At 41.1% G+C, this 23210-nt stretch overlaps 2 protein-coding genes across 3 annotated transcripts; one reads left to right on the forward strand and one right to left on the reverse strand.

Annotated features, from left to right (window-relative positions):
- Window positions 1-572: 572 nt before the first annotated feature.
- rangap1b (Ran GTPase activating protein 1b) lies at window positions 573-7230 on the reverse strand. The gene is made up of 16 exons (XM_063482139.1): window positions 7138-7230; window positions 6675-6793; window positions 6425-6552; window positions 6088-6147; window positions 5520-5699; window positions 5136-5270; window positions 4832-4990; window positions 4624-4737; window positions 4439-4538; window positions 4212-4296; window positions 3945-4122; window positions 3742-3825; window positions 3537-3639; window positions 2810-2898; window positions 1745-1866; window positions 573-1622 (listed from the first exon to the last, which is right to left on the reverse strand). The coding sequence occupies exons 2-16, from the start codon at window positions 6784-6786 to the stop codon at window positions 1544-1546; spliced, it is 1728 nt and encodes a 575-aa protein (XP_063338209.1). The 5' UTR covers window positions 6787-6793; window positions 7138-7230; the 3' UTR covers window positions 573-1543.
- A 1483-nt stretch (window positions 7231-8713) lies between these two features.
- zc3h7bb (zinc finger CCCH-type containing 7Bb) lies at window positions 8714-21055 on the forward strand. Of its 2 annotated transcripts, none has more exons than XM_063481580.1 (21): window positions 8714-8955; window positions 9756-9817; window positions 9917-9953; window positions 10268-10465; window positions 10682-10840; window positions 11008-11148; window positions 11231-11273; window positions 11365-11600; window positions 11724-12009; window positions 12460-12515; window positions 12624-12723; window positions 12936-13097; window positions 13209-13414; window positions 13517-13617; window positions 13795-13976; window positions 14206-14285; window positions 15556-15806; window positions 15927-16032; window positions 16196-16304; window positions 18122-18255; window positions 18841-21055. In XM_063481580.1, the coding sequence occupies exons 2-21, from the start codon at window positions 9759-9761 to the stop codon at window positions 18874-18876; spliced, it is 2682 nt and encodes an 893-aa protein (XP_063337650.1). In that variant the 5' UTR covers window positions 8714-8955; window positions 9756-9758; the 3' UTR covers window positions 18877-21055. The 2 variants fall into 2 exon arrangements, with proteins under 2 accessions (XP_063337650.1, XP_063337649.1); XM_063481579.1 differs by having other exon boundaries at window positions 8715-8955; window positions 11362-11600.
- The last annotated feature ends 2155 nt before the right edge of the window (window positions 21056-23210 follow it).

Genomic DNA, 23210 nt, shown 5'->3' on the forward strand with positions numbered 1-23210 from the left:
TCAAACCAAAACCTTTTAGTGGTCCCCCACACTCGTTTTAAAACCCGGGAGGACCGATCTTTCCAAGCTGTTGCACCCAGACTGTGGAATGCACTTCCCCTATTTCTATGGGGTTTGGACTCAGTGGAGACCTTCAAAAAGCAGCTAAAGACATTTTTATTTCAAAAAGCTTTTAAATAGACCAGGGTTTTTATGATGTATTTTATGACTGTATTATGTTTTTACCTTGTAAAGCACTTTGTGACATATGTCTGTGAAAGGTGCTATATAAATAAACTTTACTTACTTACTCTTATCCTGTTGCCTCTCATGCAGCTTTTGTCACTTTTATTTACACCAAAGCAGGTGAACTACACTCATAACAGTTTCTGTTTCCTAACTGGACAGATTATATTCCTTAAGTTTAACTCATCGTGTTTTGTTGTGATGCTCCATTAGTCATCTCACCTGTTTTATTCAACATGGATGCTTTCTGAGGACCGATACTAATACATTTTCTTAGAATGAGTTCAAAGGCGGCTGTTGCAGACATTACTGTGAAAACACTCACACAAACACAGAGGGTGTCAGGTTTGTTAGATGAACTATATTTAAGACAGAACATTTGGTACAAATTACCAATAAGGTAAACCAAAGTTATCCTCAAGGAATAGATCCACAATCAAACAGGTGATCTAAATACTATATTCCATTCTCATAATACCACCAACAGACAGAGCTATATGAGGTAATACACAGGACGTTGTGCAACATAAAGTCGTATAAGAAACTGCAAATAAAAGTGATTCTGGTCCCTGATCATGATGATCCTGCAGTATGGGTTGGTCCCTATGAGCAGCACAATGACAGCTGTGAGTAAACAAACTCTCCCTAAAGTTGCTCTTCTTTCCCTTCAAAGAATTTATTCAAATACATAAAAAAACACCTTTTAATTTATTTTACTTATAGATTATAATAATGTTGGCATCACAATCTGTCTTAGCACTCCTGAACCAGGTTTTCACAAAAATCAGTAGTTGTATCAGCGTCTGCCACACTGGTGGGATCTCGTCTACAAATTTCTCAATTGATTTCAGAAACACTGATGATATGTTAACCCAGAGATTTCCACAGATATAAAAGCATGTTTCTGAAATAAATTCTTTTGTGTCTTTTTTTTAAATTTTTTTTAAATTTATAAATTTTAACTCGATTAATTACTAAATGTAGGATGTTCGCTTCACTTCAGGTTACAGTCATTAATCATTTTAAACACATTAAACTCAAGTCTAATTGATGTGAACTCTTTTTCTTTTTTAAGCATTTGTATCTATTTTCTATAAAAATATAAGTCACAAACACAAGTAGAAAAATAAAAATTAAGACATTCTTGGACAGTCTCTGTGAAGCCTTCATAGAATATGAAAGTTAGGAGAAGAAATCAGTGGTTGGACTTGGCCTTTGACTAGAAACCCCCCCCAAAAAACCATCCCTGCTTGTTTTTCAAAGGTAAAAAAAACTGAATGTGAGTGCAGAGTGTGCCCCTGAGTCAGTTAACTCAATGTTAATCCTGGCACCTCCTCTCCAAAGCAGAGCTCAGCCTCTCTCTGGCGCTGCCACATGACTTGAGAACCCCACCGTTCCTGAAGAGTCAAACAAAAATGCGCACATGTGAGGCTGCTGTCCCGCTCATGCAACAGGCTAACACACATTTAAATAGAAATATGAAGTTAAACTAAGTCGAGGTGATGAAAGACTGTTCTACCTGGACAGGAAGATGTGAAGCAATGAGGCATCATGCTTAGGGAAGTATTCCTGCTGGACAGCATGTTCCAAACATAGCAGCTGACCTGGGACCAGCAAAGCCTTTTTTGTCTTCCCCTCTCCCTGGAAGTAAAAGCAATAAAGAAAAGGCTCACCACATTTAAAAACAACTTATAACCTGGCCATTACAGATTTGCCTGAAAAATTTCAGGGCAAAGACCAGGTTTTTAATAGGAATTATGTGAATATGTTAAAATAAATAAATAAAAATCTTTTGGGTAAGTATGAACGATGGATGGACTGACCCATATATAGATAGTACCAATACCAATGCTGGTACTGGATCAATACTAGCATGAGAGGATCAATACTTTCTTTTTAACCACCAAGTTCAGTATAAACCTCTTCATATTATTATTACTTTTTTCCAGTATTAATAAAATATAAAAAATATACTTCAAACATGCACAATGAAAAATGTCTGAACCTTTTTGTGTTGACTGTCACATCTGTTTGAATTATAGCCTATATCACATTTAAGCAACACAAGTTAACCCAAACTGCTTTAGAGACAGACACATTTAAAGTCCAGGTCTCCAAAAATCCCAGTTTTAAAATACATGAAAAGCTTTAAGGTGTGTTTTGTTGTATTATCTAATTATTTTGGAAAGTAAAACTCACAGCGATTTAGTGGTCATTAAATGTGTTCAGAATTTGGAAATCAATTATTATTGATCTCAGAACTCATGACACACTGCTCTCCCCACACAAGCTGCCTTTACAGGTTCAAAGTATCAGCATCATCAATACTGGCCTTGTATTTACTCGGTATTGGGTCAATCACACAGTACTAGTAAATATCAAGTACTATGGCTCTCTTAAGATAAATTCTGAGATATAACACAAAATTTGGATCACTGAATTTCCTTAAATATTTGGATGTCTAATCTGTGACAGCAGATTTGGAGCCCTGCCGAAACTACTCTGTGCACGTAAATGACTGATATTCTGTTTATAGTTTCTCCTGAAGTGTTACATAATAGGAAGCACTGCAGCGAAGCTTTACCTTGAGTAGTCCCATCATGACCAGCAGTGTGGAGAGGAAGCAGTATGACTGGAGAGTGGAGCCAGAGAGGAGCTTCCTCAACATTGCATCTGTGGAGCACAGTGACACACTGCATGTCAGAATCTCAGAGAATAGAAGCTATCCACGTGAAAAAGAGGACAGCACAAGAGAGAAACTGCACCTTGACGTCCTCACTAATAAGCAGCCCACTCAGTGCAATTATATTTGAGGAATCTCTGCATGCCAAAGCTTTGAAAAGGGTGTGCTGTGTTGCATTTCAATGTTTGACTATAAAAAGTGACAGCGGACCTAATTTGGTTGTTCTCATTAATTAGTCATATATAAACTGTTCCAATGGTGCCTGCTCATATTAAAAGTTTCAAATAATGACGGCAGTGTCTGTGCTGATGATCCTTGTATGTTAAAAGCTCAGACTTCAGTTTTCCTACTTTTGGCTCTTTATGCAGTCAGTGGACATGGTCATCTCAGACACACAGCTGTAGCTGTGAGCAGAAAAGCTCCACCTGCTGTTTAATCTTATTGTTTGTGAGGGGCAGCCAATCAGAAGAAAGTTGGCTTAAATTAAGAGGAGCTTGTTTTTGATGAACTGAGAGGTGGCACCAAGGCCCAGTATAAGACAAATAAGGATTATTTTGAACTTTGAATCCTGCAAATGTGGGACTAATGAGGAGCAGAATCAGTCTAATGTAAGTGTGACTTTATTCACCGATAGTATCCAGAACAGCGGTCTTGGTCTCGGGATCTTCACTGTATAGGGAACTGATTTTCAGAATGACATCAGCAGCTTTCTGTGGCTCAGATGCATCGACCTGGTGAGAAGACAGCAACAGGTTAAACCCATTCCAGCAAAGTAAAACACGCCAACACCAACATGCTACGAACACTTTGCTGACTACTTAAAAACATGTAACCTCTTGCTGAAGGTCTGTCCTCAACTCTCCCAGCTGGAGAAGCTGTTCTGCAGAGGGGCAGCTGAGGAACGACGTGATCTCCGCCTGTGGACGAACATAGAGACATCACTGAGAACTCTTTTCATTTCCCAGTTTATGTGAAGTAACTAACTGATCGACAATCACATGAAAGCAACTGTTCGTCTAATAAAGCTTCAACTTACAGGACTGTTAGGCGAAACAGGACTATTTCCATTTGTTGTTATACCATTTTCCTTTGCGATTTCACTGCCCTCTTCATTCTCTTCATTGCAGTCATCACTGACATCATCATCATCGTCATCATCATCATCATCATCGTTTCCACTGTCATCTTCATCATCCTCATCTCCCTCATCATCACTGTAGCAGTGAAAGTTTTAAATCTATTGTTTGCATGTTTGTGCAGTTAAACACTGAAAATGATTATGGATTTTTAAAGCCTGCATTACCTGAGTGACTCGAGCATGTCTCCTTTGTTCATGTTCTCCATAGCCTCTCTCAAAGCCTCACAGCCCTCCTCTCCAAGACAGTTACCTATCAGCCACAAACAAAACCAGTTTCAGACTTTGCAAACTAAAAATGTCTTTTTATTTTACATTTCTGCAGCATTGTTCAATCAACCTGGACCTTCTTTCTCCAAACACATAAAGACCCATTTCACGGTCAATGTGCATACCGTTTAGATCCAATTTCTCCATATCAGCTTTGTCTGCAACAGCCTGAGCCACCACTAGTGCTGCTGCTTCAGTGATCTCACCAAATGACAGATTAAGTTCCTGGAAAAAAGTTGCATGAGAGAGCACTGTGAGATGGAAGAGACACAAAGGGAAACCAAGTCCTGAGCTGCGATCGTACACCGACCTTGAGGATTGGCAGTCCTTCCCTCAGGACTGCAGCGAGGGCGACAGCTCCCTCAGAACGGACCAGACAGTCACCAAAATTGATCACTTGGATGTTCCTGAGATGCCTCAGAGCCTATAAGGCCAAGTGAATTCGGGGACACAGTCAAAAACCGGATAAAGGTCCTCTCTGCTTGCAGAAAGTTGCTGAAAAAAAATATGGAACTCACCTGTGCCATGGGCAGCGAGCCCTTCTTGGTGAAAGTGTTGTCATTGAGGTTGAGGACTCGAAGCTCTGGGTTATGTCGAATGGCTGAAGCTAACGCCATCACACCTGAGTAGTTTATTCCATTCTGGGGCATGTGAATCTCTTCAAGGCTGCCCATCAGCTGATGTGAAAGCGAGGAAGAAAGTGCATCGTGAAACAGAAATGGTCTTTGTTCCTCCCAAATCAAAAGTCCATAATACCATTACAGTTACTAAACGTCACATTTACGGTAATGTAAAACTGAACAAGGTGGGAGTATTTTGTACCTGAAAGGCCTTAGCCAAGGCGCCAGCTCCTTCATTTTCCAGGCGGTTCCTTCCTGCTATAAACACTCTTAGTCTAAGTGGAGCTCCAAGAGACGATGACTGTCTGTGGCACTCAATCAGGGCTTCAGCCAAGATCTATATTAAACATACAAACATGGATGCTGTTGGAACTATAATGCAAATACACAATAAAGTGTTACATTTTTAAAAATCTTAACTACGTTAAAAAGCCTACATTTACGTACATAATTTGAGCCTGTGCCTCTGTACACAACCATAGCAAATTTTAAATAAGACAATCAGGGTGTGATTGATGGGCAACTAACATAAATAAATCTGTTTCTTTGTCTATATATTATTTGACAAAGCTGTTTGAGAGCTCACCTTTCCTCCATCAATCCCCATACCACAATTGTTGAGCTTTAGCTCCCTCAAGGTGTGGCAGGAGGGGCTCTTAAGCAGCTGCTCGATTCCTTTGACACCATCTGGCCCAAAAGCATTATCACTCAGGTCCAGCTCAGTCAGCCTGGCCCCTGCACTCAATATTGCACTCCCCATGGACCTCTGAAGCACAGGAATAGACAAAAGTATAGAACGCATAGTGGTCACTATAGTGGACAGCTATTCAAAAGCTGTTTTCTTGTATTTGTGTCAGTGCTGATTGCACATAAACCACCACTACGTTGGACACTGATGTGTCACTTCATACCCTGCCACCAGTGACACATTGCAGTGACATGTTAAAAAAAAAAAACTCTTTGAAAAGTACATGTTTAAAAAAATTAAGTTCAAAAATCTTTTTTTCATGCCTAAAGATGAATAAAAAATACTAAAAAAAAACCCTGATTGAGGTTTTCATAATTCATGCATGAAAGGAATATTTAACAGTACAAGAGTATGTAAGAGGATGGATTCTTCCTTTTATTGGGGGTGTAACTCAGTGGCTACTCACCAGGGCTGGTGGGATTTCAGAGCGTAGTCTTCCAGTGAACATGTCACTCCAGTAGCATCTCTGAAAGACACCAAAAATGGGAACAGTTAACAGAATGTATCACACTGCAGGAGAGTGTAAAGTATAAATACTGTTGGAATGTAACAGTATTGTATATTCAAGATGGAAGAATTTTGATTAAATATTTCAACTAAGCAAAAATCGTTGTAGTTTGAAACGCACTTGAAATATTAATTACTAAAACAAATAATCTGAAAAGTTTTTTTTTTACTAACAATCAAATCCTAATGATAAATGATGCTTTACTGTGATGGGAAATGGTGAACTAAGAAAGCACCTGAAGCATGTCTTTGTTCTCCAGAGCCTTTGCAATGGCTTGGGCAGCCTCAACTCCCAGAGTGTTTCCTTCTAGGCGTAGAGCTCTCAAACCCTGGTACTGCTTGATGTCTTGGGCCAGCTGCTCCGCTGAAAGCACAGGGATCAATTTGTCAGATTTAAGCAGTCAACAAGGATCACCTTCATGTCTACAGCACACACAAGGGAATAACAGCAAAAAAATAATAAAAAATAGACCTACATATTCTCACCTGATTCTGCATTGTCAAGCTTCAGTCCAAGGCCTTTGTAGCTCAACTCTCCATCACCAACATGGGTCTTAGAGAGAGCATCAGCCAGCTGAGCAATGTCATCTGAAGCCATAGTGACTCTAGAAACATCCACAAATTACGGAGAAGGGAAAAGTGACACATTTTATAAGCTTATCCAGCAACATAAATAAGAATAAATACATGCGCAGACACAAAAAAAGCCGAATGCTGTTCAGTAAGAGTTAAGAACATTCAGCGTTACAGAAATGTCAAAAAAGTACTGTCAACAACCAAGTTAGCTATTTAGCTGTTCTGTGCTAACTAGTAGTAGTGCGCAACAAGATAAACGCTGACTAAACTAAACTGGGTGTTTTTTTCTGTCTGTTTGAGGAGAATCATCTTGTCTATGAGACACACAGCTGTCTTTAAAACGCAGACGACTTTTCACACAAGAGAAGCTTACCAAATGGGAAAATGTTCCCGGTAAATAAAGCGACAACGCGCCGCTTCTTCCGCGCGCCGGTTGCTAAATGCCGTGACGTCACGCTGCCTGGATTTTTTTTTTTTTTCTTCGTGGATTTTGTCAGCGTCTGAGTATTATCGCCATCTGCTGTTTTCCTCTTGTCTCTGCCGTTTGAGGCCTCAGTTTGAGTGTTGTCTTTTCTTCTCTATGCTTAAACCAGTAAAGGAAGATTGTTTTTACCAATAAAAAAAGCCTTCCACGAGTCAAACGTTCAGGTTATTATATCAAAATTCCAACATAAGAAATCGAATTATCAAATTATTTTTTTAAGTTATTGGCACAAAAATTTGAGTTGGTGAGTCAATTTTTATTTTCCAAGTGGTGGAAACACGCTTGTTAAAGATTAAAGGTAATTCAATATTTGAAAGAGTAAACAATAGCTGAAAATGTTCTTTGTTTCTACAAAGAAGTTCAAAAACTCGCAGGACAGGCTTTGGAATTGGTTGGTGTCCTGACTCATTCACGTTGCTTTGTGAGTCAATGTGGAGAAGCTTTCGGTAGGCCAGAGAGCTCCTCACAGGATAAAGAAGGTGACCCACGTAGGCAGACCTCTGTCTCCTTCTTGCCAAAATTTAAAGGCCCGCACAGACAGAGACAACTAAGAACTGCTTCTCTGTAGAAAACAAAAATAATGACTCCAAATGTCTAGAACCCTTTAATGAGCTGTGATGACGTCACGAGCATGACCTAATGCTGGACAAAATAGCCCATGAAACCAAAATGTATTGAAATTAAAAAAATATATATATATGTATGTTATGTATGACTATATGTGTTTATTAATTTGACGTATATAGTTCTTTATATTTGGTCCAACCCAATCAGGTCATCCAGATCAGAGGAAAAGCCCTGTATTCCTTCTGTGTTTCTTGATTTGTAGCATTTTACTTAATTTGTTAGATGCACAACTTATTATTATTAATTAATTTTGCATAGAGACTAAAGTTTTTTTGTCTTCGCGTAATTAATAAATTAAAATATTAATAATGAGGAAGTCCGGGAACTATATACAGTAGTATGCAAAAGTCCTGACCTACTCTTATCTCTTTAAAGAGTAAATAAGAAGAAATTCTCTAGTGAAATGAGAACAAGTTATATGTGACATTCAGCTAGCAACAAAGTAACTAAAGGTACCATTTAAAATAGGTTCTTTGCTACATTGTCTGTTATGTGTTGACAAATCTAACTCTTCTCTTGAGTTTGTTGCCTTTAGTACGCTTGAATGATTCACAGGTCAGTGTTAAATGGGTTAACAAACAAGTATAGTGTTCCTCTGAAAATGGTCAGGTACAAGGACTGAACTGGAAATGAGTGATAAAGCAGTGAATGAATGCCCAGGATCACTAATCACTCGTTACAAGATCTGCCCCCTGGAAGGAAATGTAAAGATATAAGGGGTGGCTCAAGACTTTTGCACATAACATCGTAGGGGAACGGTAGTAATTTACCAACACACACAGTTTGACACAGTTTTTGCTGCCCTCCTGCGGTCATAGGCCTCTTGTGTCTGGATACTTGTTGCCATACTGCACTGGCCATAACAGCTAGCAGCGGTAGCCAGTAGTTGAGTTGTATCTACCAGCAGCCGTAGCAATAGCTGGAAAAGTCGCGCTCCGTCCACACACCAATGACAGGAACACTAAACGTAAAAATATGCGCAAGGTTATGTATTGATAATTGGCTGCTTTTTCTCATCGTTATCGCCAACGCTGCGTGAAGGTATCTGTGATTTTGAAAAGCGCAGCAACTGAACTCTCGGTGAGTTGCCGTGGTCTGTCTGGACAGGGTTTAGCTGTTAGCTTTAGCTCCACTAGTAAATGAAGCCAGCTAACTTACCCGGTAGCTAGGTAACTCTGCTTTCGTCCAATGCCCCCTTATATGTGCCAACTTAACTAGCTAAACGAGGCTGTACGATGCGAGTGACTTCTGTAGGAATTAAACAGTTTTCAAAGCTCCCTTTGCTTTTCTCCTCTTTACTACGGCTAAGTTACAGTGATTAGCATGTAGCCGAATTAGCTAGTTTCGTCCACTGGCTAATCCCAACTATCAGTAGAAGCACTCATGTAGTGGTTTTCAGCATCAACTGCATTAGTAGCTGACCCGACTCAAGCTGCATGTCTTATATATATTCTTGTCTGATGGTGCAACAGTCAGCACGAGCTGAGAAACACGTTCACATGACACGCTAACGTTAGCTATCCTCATCATGGTCCCAACATTGTTTTGGTTGTCGTTGAAAACATATACGGGGCATTTAAATGCCTCGCTTTAAAGAATGTCCGCAGTTTGTACGTCGATTAATGTTATTTCTTGCCGTAGAGTCTCATTTCCCGGTTACGCTAAATGTTCACCCCACTAACATCAATTATAGCAGGCTTCACCGTGAGTTGACCCCGCTGTTTGTCTAGCTTGTTGTAGTGCCAGGCCTTGGCGTAGGACGGGACACAGATGTGTACCAGAGAGCGATGCTTAGGCTGTCGCTGTCAAAGCTGTAAACACTGTTGTTCAGAAAAAAACAAACAAAAATAGGTGCAAGTCAATCTTGTCTTCACATTTAGGATATGGATCCTGAACGGCAGAAACGAAGAGAGGAGATTCAGAAGGCCATGAGCTTTATCCAGTAAGAGAGAAATATCTGGATATAGACCAGTGATTTCATACCAAAGTATATAAATTTTGCATGTGTAGATGTTTGACACCTCTCCTTTCCTATCCATAGGTCTTCATTGCCTTTCCCAGAGCCAGAGAGTTATGAGGTACTCGTTGATCTGGTTTATGCTTTTTTTGGAGCTTCATTATCACCATTTTGTTTATGTAATATTTACACGCAGACTGCCACATGACAGTACCCACATTTTGTTCTAATTTTACCCAGGCCAAGGTGTAAACTTGAGTTCAGACATTTTTTAATTTTGTCCTCAATCTGTTACGCATTCCTCTTCTTATTCCACATTCCTTTACTTTTCTTTCTGTCTAATATTGCCTGTCTGCATTTTTTTTGTTTTGTTTATGTCTCCTCATTTCAATGCTCATTCAATCATTTTATCCACTTCTTACACATCCCTTTCAGGCATTTCTCACTCAGTTGGTGTGTAACTTGCTGGATGAAGGGAATTCTTGTTTTCGGGATGGAGACTGGCATCAAGGGACCCAGCAGTATGGAGAGGGGATCAGTGTTGCTCGCTACGCCCAGGCTGAGGCTCTTGTCATCCCCCATGAGCTGCTCGAGAGCCTCTACGTCAACAGGGCTGCTGCCTACTACCAGATGGTGAGAAAGAATGGGAGTGGGATGGATGTGTTACCTCCCAAAGTACTTAAAGATGTGTTCATGTGGAAGACTCGAGATCTGTAGAGAGTGAAGTCTCAAGTAAACCTGCAGATTCAAGTTTCAAGATTGGTGTTATCATTACATGTAATTGTTCCTTATTAAATCACCTTTGGTGGAGGTATAGGTTATAACTTTTCCTGTGTTTTTCTGACTCAGAGGGAGTACGATCGCGGCGTTCAGGACTGTGACAGCGCACTGTGTGTGTCAGAAGGAAGTCGCAGGGCTCTGTACCGCAAAGCGCTCTGTCTGAGGGAGATGGGACAACTCAGAGAGGCTTACACATGTGGAACCAAATGTCTCCTCACAGCACCAAATGTATGCCATCACCACTTAAAACAAGCACTTATCATTTAATTTTGAAGATCGGGTGCGGGTGAAAATGCGGAATAGAATACTGTATGAATATTGTGCTACTGATATGATAACTTCATGGCTTTTACCTATTCTGAGCGTCATTTTTCTTTTAATAATTAATCTTCCAGGACAGACAGGTGAGTGATCTGGCTCAGGATCTAGCCAACAAACTGGGACTAAAGGGTCGTAAGGCCTACGTCAGCCCACAAACGGAGTCTACGGCCACTGAAGGTGACAGTCATGGAGAGACTTCCACACCCACTGGAGAGGTAGGTGCTGCTGTCACTGTGTAAAGTTTGTAATATAATGAAGTGGCTGAGTGAGAGCCTGATGGGTTCCTCCTTTCTTTAGATGTCCTCCAATGGAATTGAATCTCTGGGTGACATTGCACCAGGTATGTCAAGCTGCCACATGTTGAACTTACCTGCTCATCCCCAGCCCCACTTGTTTCTGACAGTTGTGTTCTTATTCCTCCTCCCCAGCAGACATCTCCAGCGCACAGTGCATCCCCGCTCCTTTGGCTACTCCTATTCCAGTCAGCGATGACCCAACGACCACTGTGGTAACCTCGTGCACTGACCTCTCAGAGAGCCCCAGCAGCCAGGTGCCTCCCATGCAGTACTCGGTCCCGGTGTCAGAGCACATGGATGAATGCAGCAGTAGTGTCATTAAGGATGAGCTAGACAGCTTGTTAGAATCCATCCCCAAGAAAGTCAGTGAGGTGAGTGCAGGAAAAAACGATATCACTTGGCACTGTGACTAAACTGGACAGTATTTCTTACCCTTTTATTTCACCAGGAATGATCTAAACTCGGCGTATTCCTGTGTCTCCTCCCTCCTCCAGACTCCAGTGGGTGCTATTCCCACAAACCTGCCCAACACAGCAGTTGGTCTCCGGCCTCCTTACTCACCCAGCCTTCCAGCCCCTTCAGCCCAGCTTTCCCAAGCCTTTTTTAGCTCCTCGATCAGCGACATGCCTCCTCTGGAATCTTACTCGTCGCTGCGGGACCAGGGCTCCACCCAGGCGCAGGACGCACTGGGAGGCTTTTCCACGACGTCTATGGAAGGAGAAGGGAAGGCAGGAGTCGCCGCTGGTGGACTTGACTCATTGTCAGAGTACACTCTCCCTGGTGAGCAGAAAGGGAAAGTTTTCATGAATGGTTTGCTGCTTGACAACACATGTTGATCTAAGTAAAAAACTTTGTGAAGAAAGAGCATTTAAGGGTTTAAAAATAAATTGCACATGGAATGCTTATGTGCATAAGGATGCTTATGCTTATGCAGTTTAGGATCTGATGGTTTGCACTTAAAATGACTTAGTGCAGCTGCAGGAATGAAAGCGTGTCGATAAGCATCCCAACTGTGATTTAAGTACAGTATAGACGATATTACCCCATACCAATAGGATGCACATTAATTAAGTTTGACCCAGTACAATGATTTTAAGTTGCTTATCTGCCAGAGCATAGTTTCTAGGGAGCTGGCTTTAACTTGAGATATGCATCATCAGCAGACGGTGTGAGTCAGCAACAATACAATGTGAAGTCTGACAACAGTGTCCTTGTGTCTGTGTTCTTCAGGGGGACGAGTGTGTCACAGCTTCATTCCTGGAATGCGCAACCACAGTGCACATGCAGTAAGCAAAACACACATATCTGTTACAAGAAATCCATTTTATTTTGTTAGTTGTTTATTTACATTGTCTTTCTTTTATATCACATCTCTTTCTGCTCTTCTTTTTCAGAATGGTCCAGCAGGAACCAACCTGTCTCTGCTCTCCAGGAATCCTCTGGCTGCCACACACGAGTTTCGGCAGGCCTGTCATGCCTGTTACAGCAGAATAGGTTTGTATTACCAGCCTTTGACATGCTGTCCTTTGTCCTGAATTTTCTGAATGTTCACAGTGGGGTGTTGCAGCATCACTGTGTCTAATGTATGAATTGCCGGACATTTCTTGGGGAATTTTTAACTTAGTTGCTGACAAGATGTTAACAGAAGACCACTTATTGCTCTTTTTGAAATAATCAGTATCTAACTATTTCTTCCTCTTACTCAGGTCCACGAGTGATGGACTATAAGTATCAGCCAGAGGCAGCACATCGCTGTAAAAGAGATGTGCTGCTGTGTCGCCTCAAAAATTCAGAAGACCCCACCTGGAAGAGGATTCGACCCCGGCCTGCACGGAACAATTTCCTGGGGGCTTTTGTACTCTGTAAGGGTATGTTTCCCGTGGAGAGTTAACGCTGGAATATGCAATCTATCAGATACACATTTGATCACCATTACATTTATATTCTGTTGAGTATTCTCTCTCTGCCTGGTCCCACAGAGGTACAGGAGCGTCAGGAGTGCCAGTATGGGGAGAACTGCACGTTTGCGTACTGCCAGGAGGAGATCGATGTGTGGACTCAGGAGAGGAAAGGCGCTCTGAGTCGAGAGCTGCTGTTTGATCCTCTGGGCAGCACGGAGAGGCGGGCACTGAGTGTCACCAGACTTCTGCAGCTCCACATGGGCATGTTCATGTTCCTCTGTGAGGTCAGACCACAGTCTGCTACACATTTCCTCTTTAGATTCTTTGGCGTTTGGAAAAGTGGAAATGGATCTTCACTCGTCTGCCTTAACTTTCTTTCTTAACAGGAATGCTTTGACAGTAAACCTCGCATCATCAGCAAACGCAGCAAAGAAAACTTGGCAGTCTGTTCAAATCTCACAGCTCGACACCCGTTTGACGATAACAAGTGAGTGTAACAGGTTTACTGTGTCTTCACTTTGCTGAAGTAACTGGTTTTCTAATCAGTTTAGCTTTTTCTAATAAAATTCTGATTGATTTTTTTCTTTAAGTGGTAAAAGCTGGTCACTGTACAGAAAAGAGACAAGTGTGTCATCATGTGCTTTAATCTTACTTTCTCCTGCAGGTGCCTGGTGCATGTGGTTAGGTCAGCCAATGTGCGATACAGTAAGGTGCGTCCTCTTCACCCTCTCTGCCAGTTTGATATTTGTCGGCATGAGGTTCGCTATGGCTGCCAGCGTGAGGACAGTTGCTCCTTTGCGCACTCTGTCATAGAGCTCAAATGCTGGGTTCTGCAGCAGGACACAGGTAGGTAGAAACCAGACTTAGCTGCAATTTTAATTTGTTCAAGATATTAAATGTAATCCAGTAAACAGTCATTAATAATAGCGCTCACTCTTGACAAATGTCTGACGTATTTGAATGTTATGGAAAAGCAGCTGTTGTAAACACAATGACAATCAGCCCTAACCAGCAGTTATTAACTGAGCATCAAATAAAGATGCTTTCACTGAGCTGTGACAAACATTTCCTGTAGGTATCACCCATGAAGAGATGGTGCAAGAGTCCAAGAGGCACTGGCAACGACTGGAGCAGAATGCACAGAAACAGCAGAAGGTGAGGCTGTAAAAGCCCCTGAGACATTTGGATACATTTTGGGTGATCACAGTCCTTAAAAAGTTTTAAATGTCTTTAAATACATGGTAAAAAAATTAGAGGAACACTTTGAAACCATGTCAGATCTTATTGGGGAAAAAAAATCCTGTTGGATATCTACGCTGATATGCACTGGGTAATGTGTTAGGAATTAAACAGTGCCACATCATTTGATACATTAGGCCGACACTGTAGGGGCATGCTCCTAATGAGAAGATGGATGATGTCTTGCGAGATCCCCTCCCAAATTTGGACGAGGGCATCCGTGAGCTCTTCTGCAGAGTCTAAAGTTCAGGCTGGCAGTGTGAGATGGACCAAAACCTAATATCCCAGACGTGTCCGCTTGGATTTAGTTCAGACAAAGAAAGTGCACCAGGGTAGGGTCTGAAAGTGAATCCAAGGAATTCATCCTGATACCTGAATTCTGTTGAGTTCTGTGTGTTTCTTCATGGATATGTCTCCTCAGACCATCACTAACCCACCAACAAACCTTTAATTCTAAACGATGATACAGGGAGGATAATCTTGGGAGAGCTGGCCCTTTCCAGCTCTCCCACTGTAACTGCTTGCTTCTTGGAAACTCCTCTATGCTCTTGAGACTGTGCTGGGAGAAACAGCAAACTTTCTGGCAATGATGATGTGCTATCCTGAAGGAGTTGGACCACCTGTGCAATTTCTGTAGGATATACAGATATCGCCTCATGCTACCAGTAGTGATTTTATTTAATATTTATTTAATTTAATTTATCTAAAACTGGGCACAAGAAACTGTTGTATTTGGTGGTTAGAACTGGTGCTTTAATTCGTCACTCATACGCTCTAGAAGTGATTTTCCCGTTGCACATTGCTTTGAAGTTGACAGCTGGTCTATTGCAGATACTCCAGGGTCTGGTTGCCTAGGTGACCCTGTAATGTATTTACTACTACGTTATTCAGTGATATTCTTCCCTCTCATTGGTAATCACTTCAGTTGCTTGCCTGGAAGTTGAGAAAAGTTTTTCTTGGGTTTCGCCCAGTTTTTGTCACCAGTGGTTATTTTGTCCGAAGTCACTTAACGACGTGGAATATCATTCACTTTCTCTTCCAATGTGTACAATGTCTAAGACTCCTGGTTAGACCCAAAATTGGATAAGTGTCTTTAAGTTTGTGCATTTTGTAGCTTTCTAGGGGTAATGCAGGAATTCATTCCTCTGTTTTCTCATATTTAATGAATTAATTTGTTTTGTTTCAGCCCATCCATATACCCCATCCAAGCAGCAGTGTTCCTGCAGGAGGGCTTGGGGGAATGGGTGGTGGTGGAGTAGGAGTAGGGGGAGATTGCATAGGTGGCGGTGGTGTGAGCCCAGTGGGTGGGTTAGGAGCAGGAAGAGGTCGCCCCCTCAACCTGAAAATGAAGTTTGTGTGCGGTCAGTGCTGGAGAGAAGGTCAGGTCAACGAGCCGGACAAGAACCTCAAGTACTGTACTGCCAAGGCACGGCACAGGTGAGGCCCCATTCACACATGCACACGTGCTGACCGTGTTTTCTCACGTGGTCTAACAAGTTTGATGAACTTATGTCACGGTATCTTTAAGGCTCCCATGTTTGCTCTCTGTTTCTTCAGCTGGACGAAAGAACGCCGCGTGTTGCTGGTAAAGTCATTTGAGAAGAAGAAGTGGGTTGTTGTTCGGCCTCTTCCCTTCTCCCGCACCTATCCACAGCAATATGACGTGAGTTCCTCTGTTTTTCTTTCCTCTTCAGTTCATGTTTACTCCACCCTCTTTCTGCCCCTCCACCTCTCACATGTAGAATCCAGCTGACTGGTTTTGCCTCGGGGCACAGCCGTTTTTGTAACTCACACACTTTAATCTTTGCTTTACATATTTCACCCAGATGTGCGTGCACGTGATGAAGCAGAAGAAGTGCCACTATATTGGGAACTGCTCTTTTGCCCACAGTCTTGAGGAGAGGGACGTCTGGACGTACATGAAAAACAACAGCTGTAAGCTTCTGGTTCAGCCTAGGACAACTGTACTGAGATCAGGCCATTAAGAGCTTGTAAATATACAAAGGCAGCGGTGTGTGAGCTCCACCTTACACTTTCATATGTGGATTAAGTGACTGCTGATTCAGGTTGGAGTTTGTCATGTGAAAAAGTCAAATGGAGACTGGGACAAATAAACATTTAATCCCTTTAAGGATTAGGTTCTTTATCCAATAAAAACACTATTGTTGTGTTGGGAAAAGTGCACCCTTCACTCTAAAAAGAAGTATTGCAGCCTTTAGCTGCACACAACAATGACAATACTAGTAAGACTACTCTCTTATGCAAAATGACTTCATTTGCATGGGATTTGAATTTGGGCTTATTCCCTTATCCACCAGCGTCCCTTATTGAGCCATGGTGGGTTAGTTAGTGTAGTAATGAGATATCCAACATTCAGACCTCACATTATCTTCAAGCACTCTTTGATATGACGTAGGATTTGTTGTTTATTCAATAACTGCAGCCATTTCCACCTCCATGCTGCTTCTGAGAACAAGACTTCTGCAGGTCCTTGAATTTTGTTTTATTAGATCGTCTGAATGTGCAGTACAATGCAGTCAGGTTTCCAAAATTGTTTGGATCATGGAATTAGGTTACTTATCTAAAGGAGGTATAACTCCATTAACTTCTGTTTGTTTGTTTGTTGTTTTGAGTTCATCCCACTGTAACAAAACAAGAAGAAACATGGAAGCGTAAACATTTCATACACTTGACTGACTCACTTGACGATACGATGAATTGTGATCTCTTCACAAACCTTGTGACTTCTTGAAAAAGTTATGAATATGTCTGTTCTCATTACTTTTATCTACAATTCAGTTTCTATATAGAAAACTATGACGTGCAGATCAAGCCTTTTGTCTGGCAAACACCTTATTTATTCGAAAATAGTTAAAAAAAAAAAAAAAAAAAAAAAAAGGGTCATTACACTATTTATATTTTACACAAGGTGTCAACTTTTCCAGAAAATGAGATTGTAGTATCGGTAAATTCATGATCAGCAAGATCTGAATGAGGGGAAAAAACTCCCCTCAAACTTATGTATTCACATCAAGAGTGCTACCAAAGTCCAGGCCCCAGCATGACCCACTCTACACAGTAACATTAACATTATGGACAGTGTTTGTGTGTACAGCAGCATTAAAGGAGTCACGGATTTCACACACATTTTATTTAACTTGTTGAAACCAGTCAAAGAGCTGCAACAAACACATTACTGTATTCTTACTGTAGATTAAAAAAAATCTACAGTAAGAATACAATATGGCTCCCATGCAGGCCAAACTGGTTCACTCTCTTCTGATCGTAGACTCTTTGATACCAGCATTTTGTTTTGTGTCACACTGCTCTTGAGCGTAATTAGCCGGGGCAGACTGTCCAGACCCTAAATGTCTGGATCTTCTCATTCTTTTCCTTTTTTTAAATGAATTTAATGGATATTTATATGCAAGATGCACTTTTCATGAGAACAAAACAAACAGGTTTATCTGTAGTCACTATTATAAAGATAATGCTAAAAAAACAGACACTATTTTCCACTTAGTTTGGGAAAAATACTACATTAGTGAAAATGGGCTTTGTTTAACTGGATCCGTTTTTAATTTTCTTATCATGCTCTCATATCCACTGTCCCTTTGCCCTCAACTGCAGCCACTATAAAAGCCTCTAATTCTTTTCTTTTTTTGTATTCCACTTGCACTGACTGTTTTTGATAACCATCTTCAAGGTTACTGATATTATCTTAATTTTCTGTCTTCCCTCCATCCTTTTAGTGAGAGACATGCAGCAGATGTATGAACTGTGGCTGCAGCTCACCAATCAGAGCAGACGCTCAGATAACTCTGCTGTGACCCCGCCCCCAGAAGACAAGCAGGTCACCATAACAGCAGATTACACAGAAGCCATGGTGAGTGTTTAAAAAGACGTCAATATCCGAGGTCAAACCTTGCTTATTTTCCTATTCTTAATCTCCACTGAGCAAAATATGATGATGAGCAGATTGCAACAACAGACTGTATATGAAAGGCAAAAACATTTTGTTTCTGGTCTCCACATTTTGAAGCCATAAGGACAAGGTGGAGTACTGATAGCCTTTTTCCACTAGTACCTACTCAGGTAGTTGCGGCACGGCTTAACTTGATTTTTAGGATTTTCCTGGTAGGTGGCAGTACCTGGTACTGTGTACTTTTCCATGTACTTTGTTTAGTACCTACTCAGCTGGCCGTGTTGCTATAACAAGCCTCGCACTCAATTGTAATGGAAACAGCCAAAACAGAGTCGATCTGAGCAGATACTAGTGAAAAAGTGCTATCATATTATTATTATCATTATTATTATTAGTCATCAGCTAATGCTCATGCCACATTTCTACAAATTAGTGCCTAGTGTTTTTAATGTTAAAGTCTGTGGGGACTGTTTGGAGCCAGCATCAAACACCACATCTGTGCAGCTTGTTGGCATGTGACACAACAGATGGTTTGCGTCATTTCAGGGAGGCCGGCAGTTATCGGACGGGGACGACCTTTAGGCAAAGCTGTGTTGAATAGAAGCAGCCAATCGCCGCCGAACTGCATCAGAGAGATGGGCATGCCACACCAGCTACAACCGAACAGTCTGTCATCTTACCAGTCTGACCTTCTCTAACATCTTGACAGCAGCGAGAAAGCAAATTGACATGAAAAACAATTGAACCCACCCTCACACAAACATTTCACACACAAATCACAGGAGCCAAATTAAGCTTTGTAAATACAGTGCAGGACATAAGCCTTTTGTTTTCCCATCGTGCTGCAGTCAGAATATGACTCCTTTAGGTTCCCAGAAATTCCAGAGACAACTTGTTTTGTTTTGACTAAAGTAAGTGTTCCCAAGTGTTTTCATACAGCAGCTCTGTCCACCAGAATCCATTGTTTTGGTTGTTTCTTTGTTTTTCCAAATCCTTGTTGCACTGGAGCAGTTCTTGGGTGAGCGCGCTGGTCGCAGCTCTAACATTTTTCTCGCTGATAGTTCAGAAACCCAGTAAATGCTCGCCATTCCAGCGGGCAAATGCTCTCAGTGCTGTAATGGCTGTCAAAAGTGAAGAAACTGTAAAGCATTGGAGAAAGAGGCTCCTGGTGGACATGCCTCGCTAAGCTCTGCAACAACCAAATCCTACTCCTCTTCCTTTGTGGGAATATAGTGAGAGGATCAGAATAAATTCAATTGATTTCTGAGCAACATTTTTGTTTTCCAAGGAGAGTTACACGGTTCCTTGTTCTATTGTCTGCCATATTGGTAGAAGCTATGAATGTAATGCCTGCATGGGCCTTCATAAAGAGAAGATTAGTCATGTAACATGTTGCTGTGACGGAATGTATGTAAGTTTATTTCCCAAAAACGGTTTAATTACAGTTCTCGCCCCTCTTTTATAGAAAAAAAGGCCCCTTAGTAGCTGGTTGTGTAATCATACCAACGGTTCCTGAGTGGGATGAGCACAGACACATTCTTACTTGGTAACCTTATACCTGCTGCCCACAGAGAGTCAACTTGAATGTCATTTCCTCTCAGGCTGACAAAAGAGGGAGGTAAAATTATGCTTTCACAACATAGTTGATCAAACTCCTTGATTAAAGTACACAAGGCTGATGGCTAAGATTCCTCGAGGCTATATTCATCATAAAATACTGTACTGGCATGCAGCTGACAGACGGGTGAAGCTGGTGTTGGAGAGCTACTGAGAAGTGACTGCAGCATTTCACAATCCCAGCTGGAGTTGCCCTTCTGTAATGGATCAGACTGAGGGTGGCTGTTTAAAAGTAATGATCTCACTTGGACTGAAGCAAAGTGAAAATGTTGCCTGTGCAGAATATTTTAGTTGTAAGAGGGGAAAAAAATAGCTTTGTAGTAGTTCAAGATGAAAGAAAGACATCCAGATGAATAATAACTTAAACATAAAGATATAATAAGGATGATTGAAACTATATTTTTCTAGTTTAAAGTTGTATTGTTTAAGAAGATTTGAATGCAAAGGCAAGTGGGCATTCCTTCAGTCCAGCTGAGTTCATCACAAACCAGTTGCACTCCCACATCCTTCAGATGGAGACCGGTGTTCCTCATATGAGCCCAAATGTATCTGTTCCCGATAGCTAACGATAGCCCGCCTGGGAGAAACGTGCTAGCTTGAGACGGGAAAGAATTCACACCACATATTGTGCCTATAAACAGCACCACATGTGACACACACACACACGCATACACACACACAGGCAGGATATCTGTTGCCATCTTATTCTAGCCTTTAATGTGGATAGACACGATGAAGGTATGTCTATATTCAGATACATACATATTATACATATTTACAAATAATGCTATACTACTAATAATAATTGATAACTTAGCAGTTAAGCTTAATAAATATATAACCTGAAAACCTGTATTGATTACATAGAACTTCTTGTTATTGAGGTATTGCTATATGACATGTATCGCTGAACTAGATGACTATAGTGAATTTTTTTTTTTAAAGATTCTTTTTATTTTGAAAAGTTTTCCTTCAGTGTGGGTTGTTCCAGACAGGGTTAGATACAAGAGGCTGAATGTGGAGAGATGGATCACCGAGAGGGTTAAATATTTGCACTTGGAGCAGAGGGCTAGAAGTCAAGCAAAGTCAGTCAAGTTGAAGTTTTTTTTTTTTTTTTTTTTTCCGCAATCAGAACAGCGTAAACTGGATTTGCAGGATGCTGTAATTTTCCAGTTGTACACTCTGCTAGTACGGGAGAACGCTGTGGTTAAGAGGAGCAAAGGAGAGACCTAAAGAAACAAGAGCATCAAACCACAGGATACTTACTTTACATGAGTTTTCTGATGTTGCTGACCACTGAACGAGCTGACCAAAAACGCAGCTCACACGTCAGTCTGGCAGGTCGCGTGGCAGCAGATCAGGCCTTGTCTGGAACAGCCCTCTTATTAGCTTCTTCGAGGGATCGTATTACTACTGCTCCTAGTATTATGATGAATATGATGACTATAATGATTGCTATTTCGATTTCTCTTCTATATGCTATTGATATATGTATGTTGATTGCAATGTATAACTCTCTCTTTATATATGTATCCATGTATGAATATAATATGCGTCTGTGTATGCTGCTAGTGCACAGCTCTGTTTGGGGGTGAAGGCAGTGAGCAGAAAACACAGATTCTGGTAGATTTCATTTATCAGCTGCCAACAGCTGTAGACTTGTACATGAGTGCTATATCTGAGATCTTCTGGTAGGGCCAAAGGGTAAAACTAGATAGTTGATGATTAAAGTATATATACTGTAACGTCTTTCCTTCTTGCAGTGTCTCAGTTTGATCCTACCAGCAGAACTCACTGCTCACTGCCTTTGCTTTGCCTCTTTGGTTGAGCTGATTCACCGGGCAAGGACAGATCTGGAAACGACCGCATACACAGATGCTTATATACTCCCGTATAGCGCCTTATTCAATATACTTCACCTATAAGATGATAACATACCCCTATTGTATAACCCTCCTTACTATATACAGTATATGATACCTGATACCTATTATAATACTTAGACACCCTTATAAGGTAATCTGAATAAGAGATGATGGGCTGTCTTTTTTTCCGTGGCTGTTGAAAAGTGTGCTGTGGTCAGAAATGTGTTCTCATCTTGTTTTTCAGAGTTAAATGGGACAGGCTATAAAGGAGAGTGGCGCTCACCCAAAGAAAATATAATTTGAGGTTTTTTTTTAAAATCCCATTTGGGACTAAAACATAGACTAAAATTTGTCGATCTGGATTTAGATTTTTGCTGTTTAAATAAGAGAGCAAATCATTTGAGGTGAGGCTCCTCTCCCTAGTGTTTGTGAGAGAGGTTGGGGAAACAAAGAAGCAAATATCTGGGCTGCTTGTTGTGTGCGTGCCGTTTAAAAGCCGACGAATCATGACACAACCTTATCGAGCGTGTGACGGATTCTGGTGCCAAAGCATCTGATAAAACAGCCAGATTTGCTCGCGCATATGTGGAAGAGATTACTTTTCTCTACCCCCCTCTTAAAGTAAAGGGGGTCAAATAATGAATTTTGTTGCTTACACAGGCATGCTTCTCCTGAATGTCACCTGACTTCAAAGTTGTGTGTTCTGATAAAGTGTCCTGTCCAATCACTTCACTTTAATGCATCTTGCCGCAGTGAAATGACGTTACACGCTGCCCAGTTGCTGCTCCAAAAAGAAATATTCAAGTGACCTACCATCCCCTGTTGCCTCTTTGCCACTCCCCCACCCTCCGATGAAGTTTGTGTCATATGTTTGGCAGCACCAACACACACCTACACAGCTACAAAAGACTGAACGAATCAGTTTTCAAAAGGTTAGAATTTTTTTTTTTTTTTTTTTGGTTATTGTTTTCGGCAACTTCGAATGAGGAAACCAGGGATGCAAGAAGTGGAAAAAAAACAAGGCCTCTGTTTATTTGTTTGTTTTGTATGTTTTTCTTTTTAAAAAAACAACATTTTGTTGTTGTTGTTTTTTTTCCTCTTGACTTTTTCTCTTTTCTCCTCCCTGGTTGGAAGTTAATGATCACACATGTGGACCAAATCTCTTGAAAGCATTTAATAAACTTTTAGAAAAAAAACCCAGTGGGCTCTATTCCTTAAAATTAAGCACCCTGACATTAATCCATGAGTACAATCGGTGGCAGTCAAAATGTGAAACGCTGAAACTTAACGGTGACAGGATTTATTACAAACCGGTCTGACTGTGCCACGCTCAGAGTTTAACGAGCCCCACACGTGACTTACAGAGCTCTTACAAAACACCCTTTGGAGAGCCTGCTCTTCAGTCTGAGGCCTTAGATGCACTTTGGAGCCACA

This window comes from Pelmatolapia mariae, linkage group LG8, assembly GCF_036321145.2.
Source record: "Pelmatolapia mariae isolate MD_Pm_ZW linkage group LG8, Pm_UMD_F_2, whole genome shotgun sequence".
Lineage (NCBI taxonomy): Eukaryota > Metazoa > Chordata > Actinopteri > Cichliformes > Cichlidae > Pelmatolapia > Pelmatolapia mariae.

Bases quoted from the DNA above. Each gene is read 5' to 3' on its own strand.
- rangap1b (XM_063482139.1), bottom strand. From the start codon at position 6,786: ATGGCTTCAGATGACATTGCTCAGCTGGCTGATGCTCTCTCTAAGACC. The intron at 4,123-4,211 runs GTAATGCAGGCT...TCACTGCTACAG, and splicing joins GACATGCTCGAGTCACTCAG to TGATGATGAGGGAGATGAGG. The intron at 1,867-2,809 runs GTAAAGCTTCGC...TTTTACTTCCAG, and splicing joins TCATGATGGGACTACTCAAG to GGAGAGGGGAAGACAAAAAA.
- zc3h7bb (XM_063481579.1), top strand. From the start codon at position 9,759: ATGGATCCTGAACGGCAGAAACGAAGAGAGGAGATTCAGAAGGCCATG. The intron at 10,466-10,681 runs GTGAGAAAGAAT...TTTCTGACTCAG, and splicing joins CTGCTGCCTACTACCAGATG to AGGGAGTACGATCGCGGCGT. The intron at 13,098-13,208 runs GTATGTTTCCCG...CTGGTCCCACAG, and splicing joins GGCTTTTGTACTCTGTAAGG to AGGTACAGGAGCGTCAGGAG.